This window comes from Callorhinus ursinus, unplaced genomic scaffold (genome assembly GCF_003265705.2).
Source record: "Callorhinus ursinus isolate GAN/ISIS: 27379988/994484 unplaced genomic scaffold, GSC_fseal_2.0 scaffold10, whole genome shotgun sequence".
Classification (NCBI taxonomy): Eukaryota; Metazoa; Chordata; class Mammalia; order Carnivora; family Otariidae; genus Callorhinus; species Callorhinus ursinus.
The window spans coordinates 54152556-54168649 of NW_027397072.1; the positions used below are offsets into that span (position 1 = coordinate 54152556).

At 48.5% G+C, this 16094-nt stretch overlaps 1 protein-coding gene across 1 annotated transcript; it reads right to left on the reverse strand.

Annotated features, from left to right (window-relative positions):
* Positions 1–1910: 1910 nt before the first annotated feature.
* On the reverse strand, positions 1911–15741 carry PROKR1 (prokineticin receptor 1). Its single transcript, XM_025867671.2, has 3 exons — positions 15620–15741; positions 12998–13648; positions 1911–5172 (listed from the first exon to the last, which is right to left on the reverse strand). Exons 2-3 carry the CDS (start codon positions 13480–13482, stop codon positions 4476–4478), a joined length of 1182 nt encoding a protein of 393 aa, XP_025723456.1. The 5' UTR covers positions 13483–13648; positions 15620–15741; the 3' UTR covers positions 1911–4475.
* Between the last annotated feature and the right edge of the window lie 353 nt (positions 15742–16094).

Here is a 16094-nt window from a genome sequence, read left to right on the forward strand (position 1 = left end):
GTTTTTCAGTTTTTCGGTGACCTGTTCCAGGGATGACAATCCCTTCCTTGTGTGAGAAGCCTACCCCCACCCCCAACCCCACCCCCGGAAAAAATCCATTTCTGTTTCCAAGAGCAGGTGAAACAGACATTTCTCTTCTCCTGTGCAGTTTTCGCCCTCTTGCTTCTCTACACCCTACTTGTCCAGTTCAAGTCCTCTCTCATCCAAGCTTCCCCATCTCTGTCCTCACTTGCAGCAGCAGGAAGTAGGCTTCTGATGCCATGGAACCCTGAACACAGAGGCCTGCCCTCTAGTGTGGACATTCAGCAAAGCACGGCTTCTTTCTCTCCTGCTTTGCTGGGGCAGGGCTGCCACTCTCTCCAACAGCCTTGTATCTTTCCTTTTATATTCTTATGCACCCTCAATTAGGCGATGTGAAGAAAGAGCAGTGGTGAACGTTTTTTAGCAGTTCTTCCCTTAAAACCTCCTGCTCTCCCTGTCTGTGCTGTGAGTTCCTGGGGATTAAGAAGAGCTAAATTTGGCTTGCAAAGGAACCAGGAATGTTTCTGCTTAACTCCTTAAGGGTCTCCAGAGAAGGCCCAACTGGAGCTGACTAGTCAATCTCAAGGATTCTTGGGAAAGATCCTTCCCTTCCAAAAATGCTTCCTGCACCCATGAAGGCTGGAGTAGAAAAACCGTGGACCCAGCTTTGGGGGCCTTGACGTCTAACCCTGGCTGTCATGGTGACCAGCTATCAGAGCTTGAACCTCTCTTCTCCATTCTGGGTTTCAGTTTCACCGATGGTAAAATGAATTCGATGAATTTAATATTCTCACTTACACTCTAGGCAGGAGAACTGGACTCATTCTTTATGGATACATTCCAAAGTGTATCAGATTTTTCAAGAAACAGGATTCATATTTAGAATTTTCTGGCCATCACAAATTCTTTAGCATTCTTTTCCATAAGCATGGAACTTGTTTCACGCTTGAGGGCTTGGCATGGTGACTGCCACTTTGCCATGTTTTAGTGTCTTTTAAAAAAAAATTTTTTTTATTTATGAGAGAGAGAGTGAGCGAGCGAGAGAGAGAGCACAATCCCGCGGGGGGGGGGGTACCAGAATCTCAATACAGGGCTTGATCCCAGAACCCCAAGATCATGACCTGAGCCGAAGGCAGATGCTTAACTGACTGAGCCACCCAGGCGCCCCAGTTTTAGTGTCTTTAAGAAATTATTTTTTAAGTGTGCGATCATTAGGCAAAATTTCCAAAAGCTTTGTTGTAAATCCACCCTGCTCGTTTGCTTTAGTTAAGGAAATGGTTTGGTTTTAAAAATCACGTCTTTATCCTTCTGTATATGACGATGTGCACATCTCTTTGCATATTGAAAATGCATAGAAAACAGCAAAGGAACACATAAGCACCAGTGTCACCTTGTTGGGCTCACCCCCAGTTTTTGCGGAGGACATCAGCTGGGCAGGCTACCACTCAGTTCAACGAGTCAGCCACTCATCTGAACATGATGTGGAGTCTTCACGTTCATCTCCTGGTTCGCTTCACATGTGCAGACATTAAGCCTATTCAAAGGGTTAGCCGTAGCTTATGTAAGAGGCATAAATGGGTCCTCAGATTTCAAGTCTTGGCATTCAGATGCTAAAAAGCATTAATGGTTTTACCGGAGCAGGCTTATAGGAAGAAGAGAATAAATCAGTGAAATCTCTTTAGGACAGAGAAGAGAAGTTCGAAGGCAAAAGGCTATGAGGTAGCACCGTTCTCACAATTGCTGATCATAGAATCAGCCTCTATTCAGCACTCACTGAAAGAAGCACCACGCCATAAATAAGAAGAGGATGGGGAAGAGGGATGAAAATTATAGGCACACTACGGTCCATGATTATACGTGTACTTTTTTTTATTTCACTTGTTCACGACACAACACTTTCATTCACTGTAAAATCACAAGCAGACACAACATCTAAAAATATTACAGACAGTTCAACAAGTGAAAAGTTGATACATTCTAGGCTGAAAAGCAAAAAGAAGCGTAGTTGTCACATATAAAAAGCTTCTACTTAATAGTCGATTCTTGCTTAGCATTTCTAATGGAAAAGGTGAATGGAACAACAACATATTATGTCCTTTAATTATGTTTTGGTGCAAAGCTCACTTTCCCGATTTTAGAATGTAACATGTAATTTTATAAGAAACAAGAATTGCCTTCCAAGGCATGTTGGATTTGGGCTAATAGTTTAATCAGTGTTTATTCTCTGAGCGTATTCTGATTGCACTGTAGAATAAGTCTGCTGGATGATTAATAGGAAGCAATAAATAGGTATTTGAATGTGTCTTCCAGGGAAATAAAGTAACTATTTAAAAAATGAACTTGGCTGCCAAAAATAAAGAGTTGACTCTATTTGGAGGGGAAACGCCATACAATTGTTAGTTAAATAGCCTTAGAAATGTGCTGCTCTCGAATTATTTGAGGGCAAAAGGCCACATCTACTCTTTAGCTATACATACCATGAGAGTAAAAAAAAGATTGAGAAACAATATCACATTGCCCAGATTCATGCTGGCTGGGAACAGGCACAGGAACATGGTCAACACTTCCAAGATTATAAAGATGCTCTGATTCTGAAATTCTTAAAACCCTGAGCTCATCTTCTGACTGGAGACACTGCCGTTCCCTGTTACACTTTTACCACCAAGTTTCACTGCCTTGTTACACCAGCATGTTGTCAGGAACTTACGTTCCTGACACATATAGCATGGCTAACAGAAGTAAAGGAATAATTCACACAAAGAATAATGGAAAGGGGGGAGATGGTAAGGTTTCTAGAGACATAAGCCAAGGTGACAGGTTTTTCCTTGTCAGGCACGTTACACAGTTATTGGTCCGTTCCTTTGATTACTCATGTGGCCGAAAAGAGTTTACCCACGTATTATCTGATTGGTTCTTCACAACCATCTCATCAGGAGCTATCACAGGTATTATGTTTGTCCCCTTTGAGAAGCTTTCCCAAGGGTCACACAGGGGACAGAGCCAAGGCTGGATCAGATCTTCTGGTTCCACAAGTCCAAATTCTAAAATTTGAAACACCAAACAATGAGGGTGCGTTAGGAAGTAGGATGAGCCTTCAATAAGTCTGTGGAGTCACTGAATCCCACTGGGCGCCCACCACCCATTTGTATGTCCCTGTATTTCCTGGGTGCCCAGGGCTGTACCACCAACCTTCACCACCTGCCACTGGACCACATGGCTTCATTGACACTGAGGAGTGGAAATATGACAGATCATCTGTCCCAAGACTATATCCATTTTAAAAGAAAAGCAAGTCTTAATCCAAAGGATTAATCACTGTGATGGGCTTCAGGCACCCGTGACAAACACATCTCGCCCTCAAATCATAACAACTGAGGGTGAGAGCTGGTGGAAATGGAAAATGGCTGACAGCTGTATCCATGAGGTGTTGTGTCTACTTTCAAAGATTCTATGTTTCACAAGCGATGGACACAAGGGAAGGAAAAGGACGTAAGGGGAAGCCTAATAGGTCCGAGACAGAATAACTGAGAGGTAGAAGCAGTATCAGCCTTTGACCCAGAAAACCTGAGCTCCTGCCCTGAGCCCCACAGGCTGTTAGAGGTCTGCCATTTGCACTCCTCCCCTTGGGATGAGAAGTCCATGGAGCCAAGAGAACATATTCATCCTGAGCCTAGGCCTTCCCTGGAGCAAGTCAAAATACCCGGAACCCCTTAATACCTTGACCAAATGGCTTCCAGGGTCTCTGTGGCTTCTCCTGATGACGAGTCTCACCATGTATGGGCACGGCCATAAGCCCAACGGGTAGCCATGGAGCAGTGCTGAGGAGGAGGGTTTGGACAGAAATTGCCCATGCATATTGGGGTGTCCCTGTGCATGCATGTAAGGCTCCTCACGGTGAGAGTCAGGACCAGAGATGAGAATAGAACGGTTGAAGAAAGAACTAGAAGCCTGTCTTGTATTCTTGCTCCGACCCCACAAATGTTAGGAGTGAACTCAAGCCTAAGGACGATCCTAGAGGTGGGCTACATCAGTATCTGATGAGTAGCTGAGATGGTCAGAGAGACCATCACCTTACAAACACATGTACCACAGTCCTAGATGCCTACTTCGGTTCCCTTCTGGAAAGTCTCTCATTTCAGGCTCTCTATGCCCCAATATTTTTCTTGGCTTAATCCCTATTTCTTTCTGCCAGTTAAATGTTGTGAACACGTATACGTTTCACCAGTGCCTACTCTGCACAAATTAGACATTTAGCTAATGTTGGCCACTGGTGCTGGTACCTAGTCACATCAGTTTTAGAAATTCTGAGCTCCTTGAGCACAGTGTTCACACAGTTGTCCATTCACTCTGCCCTCTGCAGCAAACCAAGGGTCCTTGGTTGATGGTTGTATCCTAGTACACTGGTCGGTGTCCCAAAGGTCTGTCTTTGCTTAAACTTTGAACGGTCCATCAGCTTATTTCAGTCTGATACAGTCCACCTCTTCCGTGGCTGGCACCCCTGTGGTTTTAAGATCAAGGTCTGCGCTGGACTTACTCCCATTGTAAGAAGACTTCCAGTGGAGCAGCACAATCTTCTTGAAGTACTTGATGGTGTTGTTCTTGACCGTCACGAAGCACAGCGTGTTGATCATGCTGTTGCTCATGGCGATGCACTCGACCACGTAGAAAGCGGTGAGGTAGTGCTTCTCCTTGACGAACACGGCGGGGAAGAAGTCGCGCACGATGGTGAAGCCGTAGAAGGGCGCCCAGCACAGCACGTAGGCAGTGAGGATGCACATGAGCACCAGCACCGTCCTCCTGCGGCAGCGCAGCCTCTTCCGGATCTGCTCCGTCTGGAAGCCCGGCACCGCCTTGAACCAGAGCTCCCGGGAGATCCTTGCGTAGCACAGGGTCATGGTCACCACAGGGCCCACGAACTCGATGCCAAAGATGAAGAGGAAGTAAGACTTGTAGTAGATCTGCTGGTCCACTGGCCAGATCTGGCCACAGAAGATCTTCTCTTGGCTCTTGACGATGATGAGGACCGTTTCAGTTGTGAAGTAGGCGGAAGGGATGGCGATGAGGATGGACACCATCCACACCAAGGCAATCAAGCCAGTGGCTGTTCGATACTTCATCCTGGGTCTCAGCGGGTGGACAATGGCCAGATATCTAGGACAAGAACAGAAATAGGGTCAACGACTGTGAGGAGGAAGTTCTGGGTGATATTGTTTAATTGTCTAATATTGTCTAATAACAATATTAGAAGATGCAACTGAAAAGTATGTGTGAAGGAGACAGTTTTAAATATGGTATATACTCAATAAATGGTAACTATTATTAAGTGTAGTAGTAATGCCTCCCATTGGCTTCTGGCCTGGCACCATTCCCAGGTCCTTCCTGTGTCCAGGGCCATTCATCCTAATAACCCCACCGTTTAGAGCTAAGAGGGCCTGATAATTCCAAAGAGTTGTCAGGAGAACTTGCCCCTTCCAGTGGAAGCCGTGGGCAAAGTTCTGTCTTCATTCCACATTTTTAAAAAATATTGCTCTGTATGCAAAAGTGAAGGAAGAGCGCGTGACAATGTACCTTATTTTTCAGGTGTAAAAATGGAATCTGGAGACAAGATGAGTGACACTCTCAAGCTCACATACCACAGGACCCTTGATAGAAAACATTTAACCTCATCTCATGGTTGATGTGAAAAATCAATCAAGAATATACACTGAATGTATTTTTTTTAACCACAAAGCACCAGACAGTAAAAGATATTGCTTTTGTTCTTTCCCAAAAAACCACACTGCTGTTGCCACAGTGGCCCAGGAACAAAGACAGAGCACTTTCTGGGGGATATGAGTCATTTGTGTGGTATGAAAGCCTCCTTCTCGGAGAGTTCTGGTTTCCTGGAAGACTTTCTGTATCTGGCAGGGGGTAGAAGTTGGAGAAGGAGAAAGATGGAGAGTGAAGTGGGAGGAAATGGCTAAACAACGTCATATTCTCACGTGCCCATGGCTTCTCCCAGGTAGAGCCAAGAGCAAATGTGAGAGAAGCCTGAGGAAAGCCAGACCGACTCTATTCCCTTTGAAACCGATGCCTTTGAGGTCATCGTTCTTGGGATTTTGATTGGAAGAAGTTCATTCCTATTTTTTTTCCTGATTATATTCCTGCTATTTGTGTCCCTCTTCCCCCAAACACAGGCAGCCAGCTCCATTGAGTGTCATTTGGAGAGTTCACTGGAGTGAGACTCCTGCTCTCTTCTAGAGATGTGAGATGAAGTTGGATGGGTCGGGTCCACCCTCTGTACACCCAGCTGGCTGCTTGATGTCCTCGGCCACCGGCAACAGTCCCTGTCACTCTTGTCAATCTCCCAAGCACTGAAGGATGGAATGGGAATGTCTGCAGGGTGTTGGCAATGCTCCTGGCAATGCACGTGTATGGGCCCTTCAGAAAGACCGCAGTGCTCCCGCTATAATGAGTGCACCAAACTCACGCAGACTCATAACAAGTACTAAAAGTTTAGTATCTTTGCTCTCACTCACTCTCTCCCTTTTTATCTGCCCCACCATGTTCTATTGATTATTCTGTCAAAGAATATTTCTATATTTCTACTTGTTTACTATATGAATTTTCACTACATAATTCTATTCCTTCCTTTCTCAATGGCAACTTCCTAAGTCCTTATGATGTTTCAAGATCAGAGTGTTTTTTTTATTTCAGTGAACAAGCGGGAGAGGATGACGATCTAGGAGTCAGAAGACCAAGAATCTAATTCCAGCTTTGCCACAAACTTGTTATGTGAATTTGAGTCATTTTTGTTAGTCCTGTGGGCTCAATTTACTCATCTGTAATATGGGGATATCATCGGCCTCGCCAGCCTCATAGAGATACTGCAAGGTTCCAGTTAGACAGTGTGAGATAGGGAAACTATAGGACTCCATCAAAATCTGCTTTTTCCTCCTTTTCCTGCTTCTAGTCTTGCTAGGAACTGCACCCCCATTTTACACATGCCTCATAATGCAAAGAGTATATGTCCTCCTTGGAAGGGACAAGGAGTTAATGATTTCTTTAGAATAGCTATCACCTAAGGAAGGGCCACATGAGAATGACCCGACAAAGCCATCAGATGCATATTCCAGACCACCGGCTCCAGACATCTCAACACGAAGACCCCTGGCTCCAAGAAGTAACACCTGGGCCCTGGTCCTTGTTCTAACCAGTTCCTGGATGCCTGAGAGAACACGTATACTAGACCACAGTCCCCAGTAAAAACCCCAGACCTCGAACAAAGGAGAGATTCCCTCCTTTCCTTTCTGAGTCTCGCACTCTGGCTGTCCCTGCACTCTCTCTAAACCTTCAATAAACTGCTTTCACCTCGTGCTGGCTCGTGTTTGCCTTCTGTCCTGCGTGCAGCCAGGGACCCCTCTTGGCTGGTCCTCCGGGACCCCCCCTGGGTCCTCAGACCCAGCCTGCTGGCATCAACGGCACATAAACAACCAGAGGTTTCTAATTACAAGAAATGGTTAGCAACCGAAAATGTATTTTTTCAGAGCTATTCTGTATACACAGCAATTATTTTTTTACCTGTTATTGGCAAAGTTCATTTTCAAGTTCTCTGCTACTTGCTATTTTATTGGATCTATTTATCTTCACATCAAAATTAATCTTCAGGGTAACCTGTGACTCCCCATCAGATGTTTATTCCATCCTGGCTCTCTCGGCCTTCACCCCAACTCCAACCCCAGGGTTAGCACCAGGAGCTGTGCAAGAAGCCCTCCAAATACATTTACCAAAAGGAAAATTGCAAAACTGTTTCAAGGATTGCCAGCAGTCTTGGCTGTGCTAGGATCAGAACTCCAGAACTCTAGCATAGTAATACTTGCTTATGTTCGTAAAGCAGCTTAGAATTTACAGAGCATTTTTAAATCTACTTTCTCATTACATGTCCCTAAGTCTATTGAATAGGTAAGAGAACAAAGATGACCATTTCACAGATGAGCAAATTGAGATTCGGAGAAGTTAAATAACCTGCCAAAGGCCACACAGCTAGAAATTGACAGACCCATGCTGCAGACCCATCCATGTCTTGCTCCAAATCCAGTTGGGTCTCCTATACGCCACTTGTCCCCTCCCTCCCTTTCCTATTGGAGCAAGCAGTACCCCTTCTTTCTACCCTCCTGGCATCCCACCAGAATCCTAGCATCCTTTTTCTCATTTCTCTCCATCGTAGTTGATTTCTACCTATTGATGTACCAAGGAGTCGGGCAACGGCAGCTGCTTTTCTCTACTTACGTGTATGTCCTTGGCTTGCCCTATGTGTCTACCAGTGTAATGGCTCAGGTCCAGATCCACTTAGAGCCAACATTTCCCAGAGAACAGAGAATGAAGGCTGCTGGACAAAGAAACATCCAGGCAGTGATTGTGTGATGAGGGTAGGCTGGGTGATTAAGCAAAGAATATTTGGGCTCCCTCTATCCCTAGGACCCAGCCCCAGATCAAACCATGGAAATGGTGGTTGCAGCAGCTTCTAGGCCATTCATGAGATCATCGGGGAATTCAGAACCTGCTCCGCGGGCCAGTCAGCCCCATCAATGAACTCACTGGGGAGCATTTGTGCTTCTTAAGGTTGAGCACAGGTACTCAAGCCTTAGCTGGCCCCATGCAGACAGAAGAGAAGAGCGGTCAGTGGGCAGACTGGCTGGTCATCTCCCCTGGGATCTATGGATTACACATTGAGTCCAGTGCAGGTGTCTCCACATCCAAGAGGGGACCCAGACCTCGGCGGACAGAGTCCTCTGATGATCTTTTCCAGCTCCCCACTCCATCAGGTCTGACTTCCTGTACCTAGCTTTTGAGATCTTCTGGAATATGACCCTATCTTTTCTGATCTCGACTCTGCTTCTGTTCCTTGCCCCCGAGGATCCCACAGACCTCCCCAAGGGACCTCACACCTCAAGCATTCCCACCCTGTCTTTTTGCAAACACTGCCCTACCTTCATGGAAAACCTCTCCTGTCCTTTACTGTCATTAGTTGAAGGCCAGTTAAAAGTCAGCCTCCTCCATGCAGCCTCCTTTGACTCCTCTAGTACACAACGGTGTCACCCTTCCGTAAATTTCATTTAGAATTCATCCTTTACTTTATGTTCTGTTTACTAAGTGTTAGTCCACCATCCCCCTCCCCCTCCCCCTGATGGTAAGCTCCTCCAGAGCTCAGTCTTACCTCTTTTGTAACTTTTTGCTGTCAGTGAATTGTGGGCACCTAGGATTTTAGTAAAACTTCACTCTCAGCAAGTGCTTGGCACTGGATGAATAAAAATGTAACAAAAGCCATCGTGACAGTTCTCAAAAAGATTGCAACCTCTTTTAGAAAACAGGACATAAATGTGTTTACCTAGCCTGAGCCTGGGAGGCCGTCTGGGACTCAATAATCATAATGAAAGGTGAAGGGATTTGAGCCATATTTTGTAGACAATGGAGTTAGTAGAGGTCTTTTGAGCAAGAGAGGGGAGATGCGTAGGAGACGGGGGATTAATTTAGCTGCAACCTTGCTTCCTTCTCTGGGCCACAGGAGCCTTTTCTCTGTTCTTTGAACGCTTCATGTTTGTTCCCGTCTCGGGGCCTTTGCACTGACAATTTCCTCTGTGTGGAATGCGTTCTCTCAATCTTCACACGGCTGGCTTTATTTATTTATTATTTATTTTCAAAGTTCCCTTCAAATGCCTTCTCCTCAGGGACACTTTCCTGATGACGTACCTGTTACTTTCAGTGTTTGTCTTTTTTGTTCAGAGCCTTTCTGAAATTACCTTTGTTTGTTTGCCTGACTGTGATCTCTCTCCACTCCTGTGGGTAAAAGCTCCACGACGGCGAGGAGCTGTTTTCTCTCCTGCACCGTCGTGTACCAGTGCTTGGCCGGGTCTCTGTCATACCATAGTTGCTCTACGAAAACGCGCTGTTTGAATGAATGAATGTTTAGCACAGACTGTGAGGGGAGGAGCGGTGGCAGCTGGACAGAGCCAAGAGGCACTGAGGCAAGGAGCCCGGGCTGAAGTGAACAGGGTGGCGGGGCAGGGGGGGTGGTGTAGGAGGCACTGACAGGTCCTTTAAACCAAAGGCATGGTGGAGAAAGGGAGAGAGCAGCCGTGACAACAGAGCCGAGCTAGCGTAGATGTCTGCGAGAACCACGGAGCCAATCTCAGAAACAGAGAAGCTAGAACGTAAGTAGTTCTGTTCTGGTACAGCGTCATAGCTGCATTTCTTAGAAACCTTGCATTATCAGGCGCCTGGGTGGCTCAGTTGGTTAAGCGACTGCCTTCGGCTCAGGTCATGATCCTGGAGTCCCGGGATCGAGTCCCACATCGGGCTCCCGGCTCAGCGGGGAGTCTGCTTCTCCCTCTGACCCTCTTCCCTCTCGTGCTTTCTATCTCTCATTCTCTCTCTCAAATAAATAAATAAAATCTTTAAAAAAAAAAAAAGAAACCTTGCATTATCTTTTTTTAAACATCACATCCTAAAAACAATCATGGCAACGAAAATGAATCACTTCAATAGAAAACTTCCATTAGTTTACTTGTGTTTGTTTTGTTGTTGTTCCTGGAAGCGTTCATTTAAAAATTCTAAGAGCCACCGTTTATTTGTTGCTTACTCCAGTTTAAGCCTTATTCCAAACAATTACATGTATTACTTCCTTTAATTCTCAAGGCAACCCGCCCTTAAGTCTTCTTATTATTCCTATTGTACACAGGAGAAAACCGAGGCAGGGGGATGTTGAAGAACGCACATGGGGCCCAGCCGCTACCAGGTGCTGCAGCAGGGGTTTGAACCCTGGCAGAATAACCACTAACACTACCCCTACAATTTCATTAAACAAAAATAAAGGCACTTTTATAACTGGGGTGTATTTGTTAGATCGAGATAAAAATGAGTTGTCCCAAACTAACCAAATAGAACCTGAAAATCCCTGATCACATCCTGAACAACACACAAGGCCAGACAAAAATCAATGGGGTCCTGACCACGAAAGTGAAATTAGATGGTAAAAACACATACAAATACTTTGAAGCAAGGATCACAAACTTCAGTTAAAGTAACTTCACACCTTGAAGCAGCCAGTTAGTTGGCCAAGGCCCCGGGCGGCCTGTGTGGGCCAACAGTGCTTTCCTCCAGTGTCTGGCTTCCAAGTCTCCAATCACAACACCACTGTAAACACTAGCAGTCCTACGATGCAAAGCATGTTCTCCAGTGAACTTTTTTATTGTATCTAAATTGCATTACATAAACTCACACTGCAAGAGAAATGCCTGCAGGATTTTAGACAGCTGAGTTTGGTACATAAGTAGGATACGAATGTGAAAAAATGCAATAGCCTCAGGTGGATTGATTGACACAGACATCACCTCTTACATGTTCAGAATAACCCAAGGCCCCTTAACTTACCCTGGCCTCTGTCCCCCTTGAAGCCACGCCCTCCTGCCTTGTGACCCCTTCCGACAATGGGCCCTTACATCCTAAAATGGATCTCACCCAGGGAACACAGGCCTGCCCCAAAGCAGGCAGTAGCCTACCCCACTTCTAGTGGCTGAGAGCACCCCCCTCCGCAAGGATGTCTTGCTGGAGTGAAACTTCAGGAAAGGACCCTCTATGCTTTCAGTATCTACTTTCAGAAAGATCAGAGACAAGGTTCCTGGAGCTCTTCCTTGACCGCCCTGAAAGGGACTTAGGGAAAGATACTCTACTTGACTGTCCCTTTCCTGATTCACCGAGGGTCTGTTCCTGGGTGGCTAACATGCCGTGGAGCTCCCGGACTCCTGTGGAGGACCCTGGCCAAAGTAGCCCTCTGCAGGGATGACAACTCCGAGCACCTTCTTTCCACAGGGGACAGAGCCAGGGCTGGTTAAGCAGCGAACTCCCTATCACTCCTCCCAGGAGAAAGGAGACAAAGGCCCCAACCTTTAATGCTTTTAAAGCCAGGGTTCTTCTTGAGAACAGGGTTGACCCCCTGTCCTGGGTAGTGGCCTGTTTCCAGGTTATCTAATCTCTGGTTGTTCTGCCTTTGGCTTCAGGAAACAGGTTCGATCTGCCGTGCTCTTCCCCGGAACACTGCCCTGGGATGTCCCGATGGCGAGGGGCAGGCTAAATTCCACCAGAGCCCTAGGGCCATGAAACTGGGAGGGCATCTGGGCTCCGGGCTCTCTGGGTTCTGGGAGAGAGACGGGTTGTTCAGATCCAAGTACACATTGGTCCTTACCCTCCAGGCAACTGGCTCTGGACTATACCAAGGTGCTTCGTAAATGTGAGTAAACTTTGGGCAGAAAGGCTTGCAAAGATTGTCCTGAGGGAACAAAACCCATCTTGGTTCTTAGCACAAGTGATTGTCCTAAACAAGGAGACTAAACACAACAGAAGAAAGATCTGCATAGACTGCTCTTACTGCTTTGATTTCCCATCACTAGAAACAGGTCTTCTGTACCGTCATGTGCAAATGTATGGAAAGGAGCAAACTGATTAATGGAACAACAAAAAAGAACAAGTAAAAGTATGTTACCTTTTTTCCTTTTTCTATTTTGTTCAAAACAAATCATCAATCTTATTTTAAAATCAACTGGTGTTGGGAGTTGGGGAAGGGCTGCTTGTATTTTGAGAAAATCTTCCTCAGGATTTCTAAGTTGATTCAAGAGGTACCCGCCTGGAACTTGAACTTGTCCCTCCACGCTCCTCTTACCTATGTACATCTAGACCTTGACCGGATACATCTAGGCGCATGTCCATAGCAGAGGGATCAAAAGCCTTCCCAACTGCTCAACTCTGGGGAGCTCTACTGTCCCTGCCCACAGCTGGGAAACTAGAACTCTCCTTACTATTCAGTCAATGGGCCCACTTTTTAACCCCCCATGCCTCTACATGGATGGAGAATAAAGATCTCTCTCATCAGTCCACATCTGCTGTAAAGGAAGGGACAGTTCCAATGCCCCCTTTCCTATTGTCTCTGTGCCCCCTTACTCACCTGTCGATGGCGATGGCCAGCAGGGCATTGGTGGAGACATAGAGAGAGACAGTACGCAGGTAGTTGACAGAGGCGCACATGACATGACCATGCTCCCAGGACAGCTGCCGCACCACGTAGTAATCCATCTCAAAGGGGCAGCAGACAATGGCCACCAGGAAATCAGAGATGGCCAGGTTGGCGATGAGCAGGTTGGTAAGGCTGCGCAGCTTCTTGTAGCGGGCCAGAGCAGCAATGAAGATGAAGTTGCCAATGCCACAGACCAGCATGATGCCCACTAGGGCCATGCCAATGACGATCTTGGCAGCAAAGAAAGTACGGGAATTGGTCACATCCTCCTCTTCATCCAAAGGCATATCATAGTCACCATAGCTGAAGTTGAATGGGAAGGAAGCAGCGTGGGCTCCAGGGGGGGCCGGCACAGAAAGGAAGGTGGTGGAGGTGTTGCTAGCATCCGCATCCATGACCCCTGCAGTGATCTCCATCTGGCCAGGTGGTGCTCTGAGCAGTGCTACTTAGAATTCCTCTGACGTGATGTGTGGGAGGCTGATGTCTTCTCCCCTCTCTGCTTACACTCAGCTCTCCTTTAATGAGTCAGAATCTGTCTGCCAGCATCCTTGGGGGACAGTATCTGAGCTCCATCCTAAGCCCCTGAAAGACATACCCAACAGTTGTCTACACATGTGGGTGAACTGGCCAAATTCAAAACCATCCTGTAACCCAAGCAGACCCATTAGCCACCTGCTCAGAACGAACATTGAGTGATGGAGCGGAAATAAAGGAACCAGGGAGAGAAAACAGATGAATAAAAACCACAGACCCACTCCTACAGGGGAGGCTGCATTGCTGTAGAGACAACCAGGCGCCGGCTCAGTGTATTTCATTTCTACTGAAGATCTGAAATGCTGCAGTTTTGCTCAAGGACCGAAGTTGAGTGTGGGGAAGCTAAAGAGAATGAAGGTGACCTGCTCTAAACTCTACTCCCCGTCCTAACAGCTCGAACTTGGTCTTTGTGAAACTGTCCGATTCTGTGGCTTAAGAGAAGTTATGCTGAATATCATCCATCAGCCGCATGTGAGACAACCCTGTCTGCTCGCCCTGAGCTGGTCTCCTTCCTCTGGCAGAACACAGCTCTAAAGTCCCGGAGCCTATCTAGCAGTCCCCTTTTCCTCTCCTCACTGGTTTTCCTGTGCCCACATCCAAGTCTGCTGTGACCCTAGCAGTCAGGCACAGCATTTACCAAGGCCTGTCCCCCAGCAGAGGCTGCAGGGTTGAAATCACAGCCTAAATCCCCGAGTGGCTTAGAAAGGGGGCTCTGGAGCAAAACCCTTCCTTGACTGGTTGCGTGTCCTGAGGTAAATAGCTTAAACACTCAAGAGTTTCAACATCCTCCAGGCAGCAGATCAATAACATCTGTAAAGCACGGAGCTCCCTAGAGAGGGAGGGTGTTACACCCTAGGACTGCAAAGAATTACTGTTGAGTGCTCAGGCCTTCTCAGTCAGCCACAAGGAAGGGGAGGGGAATCCTGACCCAGATGACTCCACCGCGGCACATATGGAGGGGGGGGGAGCTGCACTGCTGGGGACCCAAAACCAAGAGGAACCCCTGCCCTCTCCTTGCGATCCCGGCGGGCTTCAGCAGTCCCAGTCCCGCCCAGAGCCTGAAAACATCAGACCAACTTGCTGGGATGTAAGGGAGCTGGGGTCTGGAAGGGACCTCAGATGTCAGGAACACGGGAGAGGGCAGACAAGGACAGAAAGCCTGAGGTTCCTGAGAACGGGAGACACCTAGCAACCCCTGTGCCCCCGGGAAAGCCTGCTGCCCACACTCCTCAGCGGTGAGATCTCCAGAGCCTGTCTTTGGAGGGCCCGGGTTAAAGTCGCTCTGCACCCCAATGAGGCTCAGCCACTACTTGCCTCTCCCCGCCAACTCTTCACCCCCATTTTTCTTACATTTTTCCCTTCCTCCGAGCCATCAGTTCTGTCCCTCTCAGTCCCTGCCCTATGTCCCTGTCAGGTGTGAGCACAACCGTGAGCTGAAAGGTCAGAGGGGGCCAAGTCTCGGGGTCCACACAGCTGCAATCCCGGTGGGACAGTCCTCACCCCTTGCAGGCCCCGTGCGTCTCTGAGGCACGCCCCCACCCCAGGGGTACCCTTCAAGCATGCTACCTGGAAGACTCCAAGTCAGGTTTTTAAAACAAAGGGTAATATAAACTTCTTGGGGCGCGGGGAGTGTTGGGAGATTTAGCATTCGGGGAGAAATTATCCTGCGATCTCTTCTCCTGTACTCTCACCTCTCAAAGAGGAACCCCATTCCTTTCCCACCCAGTGTCCCCTGGGGCATTGTCGTTTAGCGCTCGCCCCCTGGCCAGACCCTGCGGATCACTGGAAGCCTCTCTGCAGCCCGGGCGGAGAAGACCTCTGGGACTCCCACCTTTCTCCACGGAGTCGCGGAGGCTACTCCAAGGGCAGAGGGACGGGTAACCCGGCTCCCGTGAGGAAATGAGCGCGAAAGCAAGTCTCTGGAAAAGCCTTCTCCCCGCTCAGAAGACCCCGCACCCCGCGGCCGCGCGTGCCGCGTGGGGTCCTCGGAGCATCTCTCCGGGAGTGCGCGCTCGGTACCTGCGGCATCCCGGCGGGCGGACGAAGTCCCGGTTCTCTCTCAGGGCCCGGGGGCACGAACTGCTGCTCCCAGAGGCCCGCAGGGACCGGACGGGTCCCCTCTCTTCCTCCTCTTCTCCCGGCTCTCTCCCGGCTCGGGCGGGAGCTGCGCTCGCGCCGCCGCCGCAGATCCTAGGAACGCGGGCCCGGAGGCAGGGCCACCCCCAGCCCGGGCCCGCCCCGCACTGGCGATCCCCGCCCCCGGTGGGCGCCGGGCCCCAGAGCACCACCAGCTGATGAGAAAAGGCTTGCTCCGACAGAGTCCGCAGGGCTCCCGGCCGTACTGGGGTCCCTGCTGCGGGGAGGCGTGGGGTGGCGGGGGGACCGGGCTGGGCACGTCAGGGTCGCTGGGCCGGCGCGCGGCTGGGAACCCGGGAGTCGCGCCCGGACCGGAGACGCGGGGACGCAGAGGCGGCAGCTGGCGGCGAGGACACGC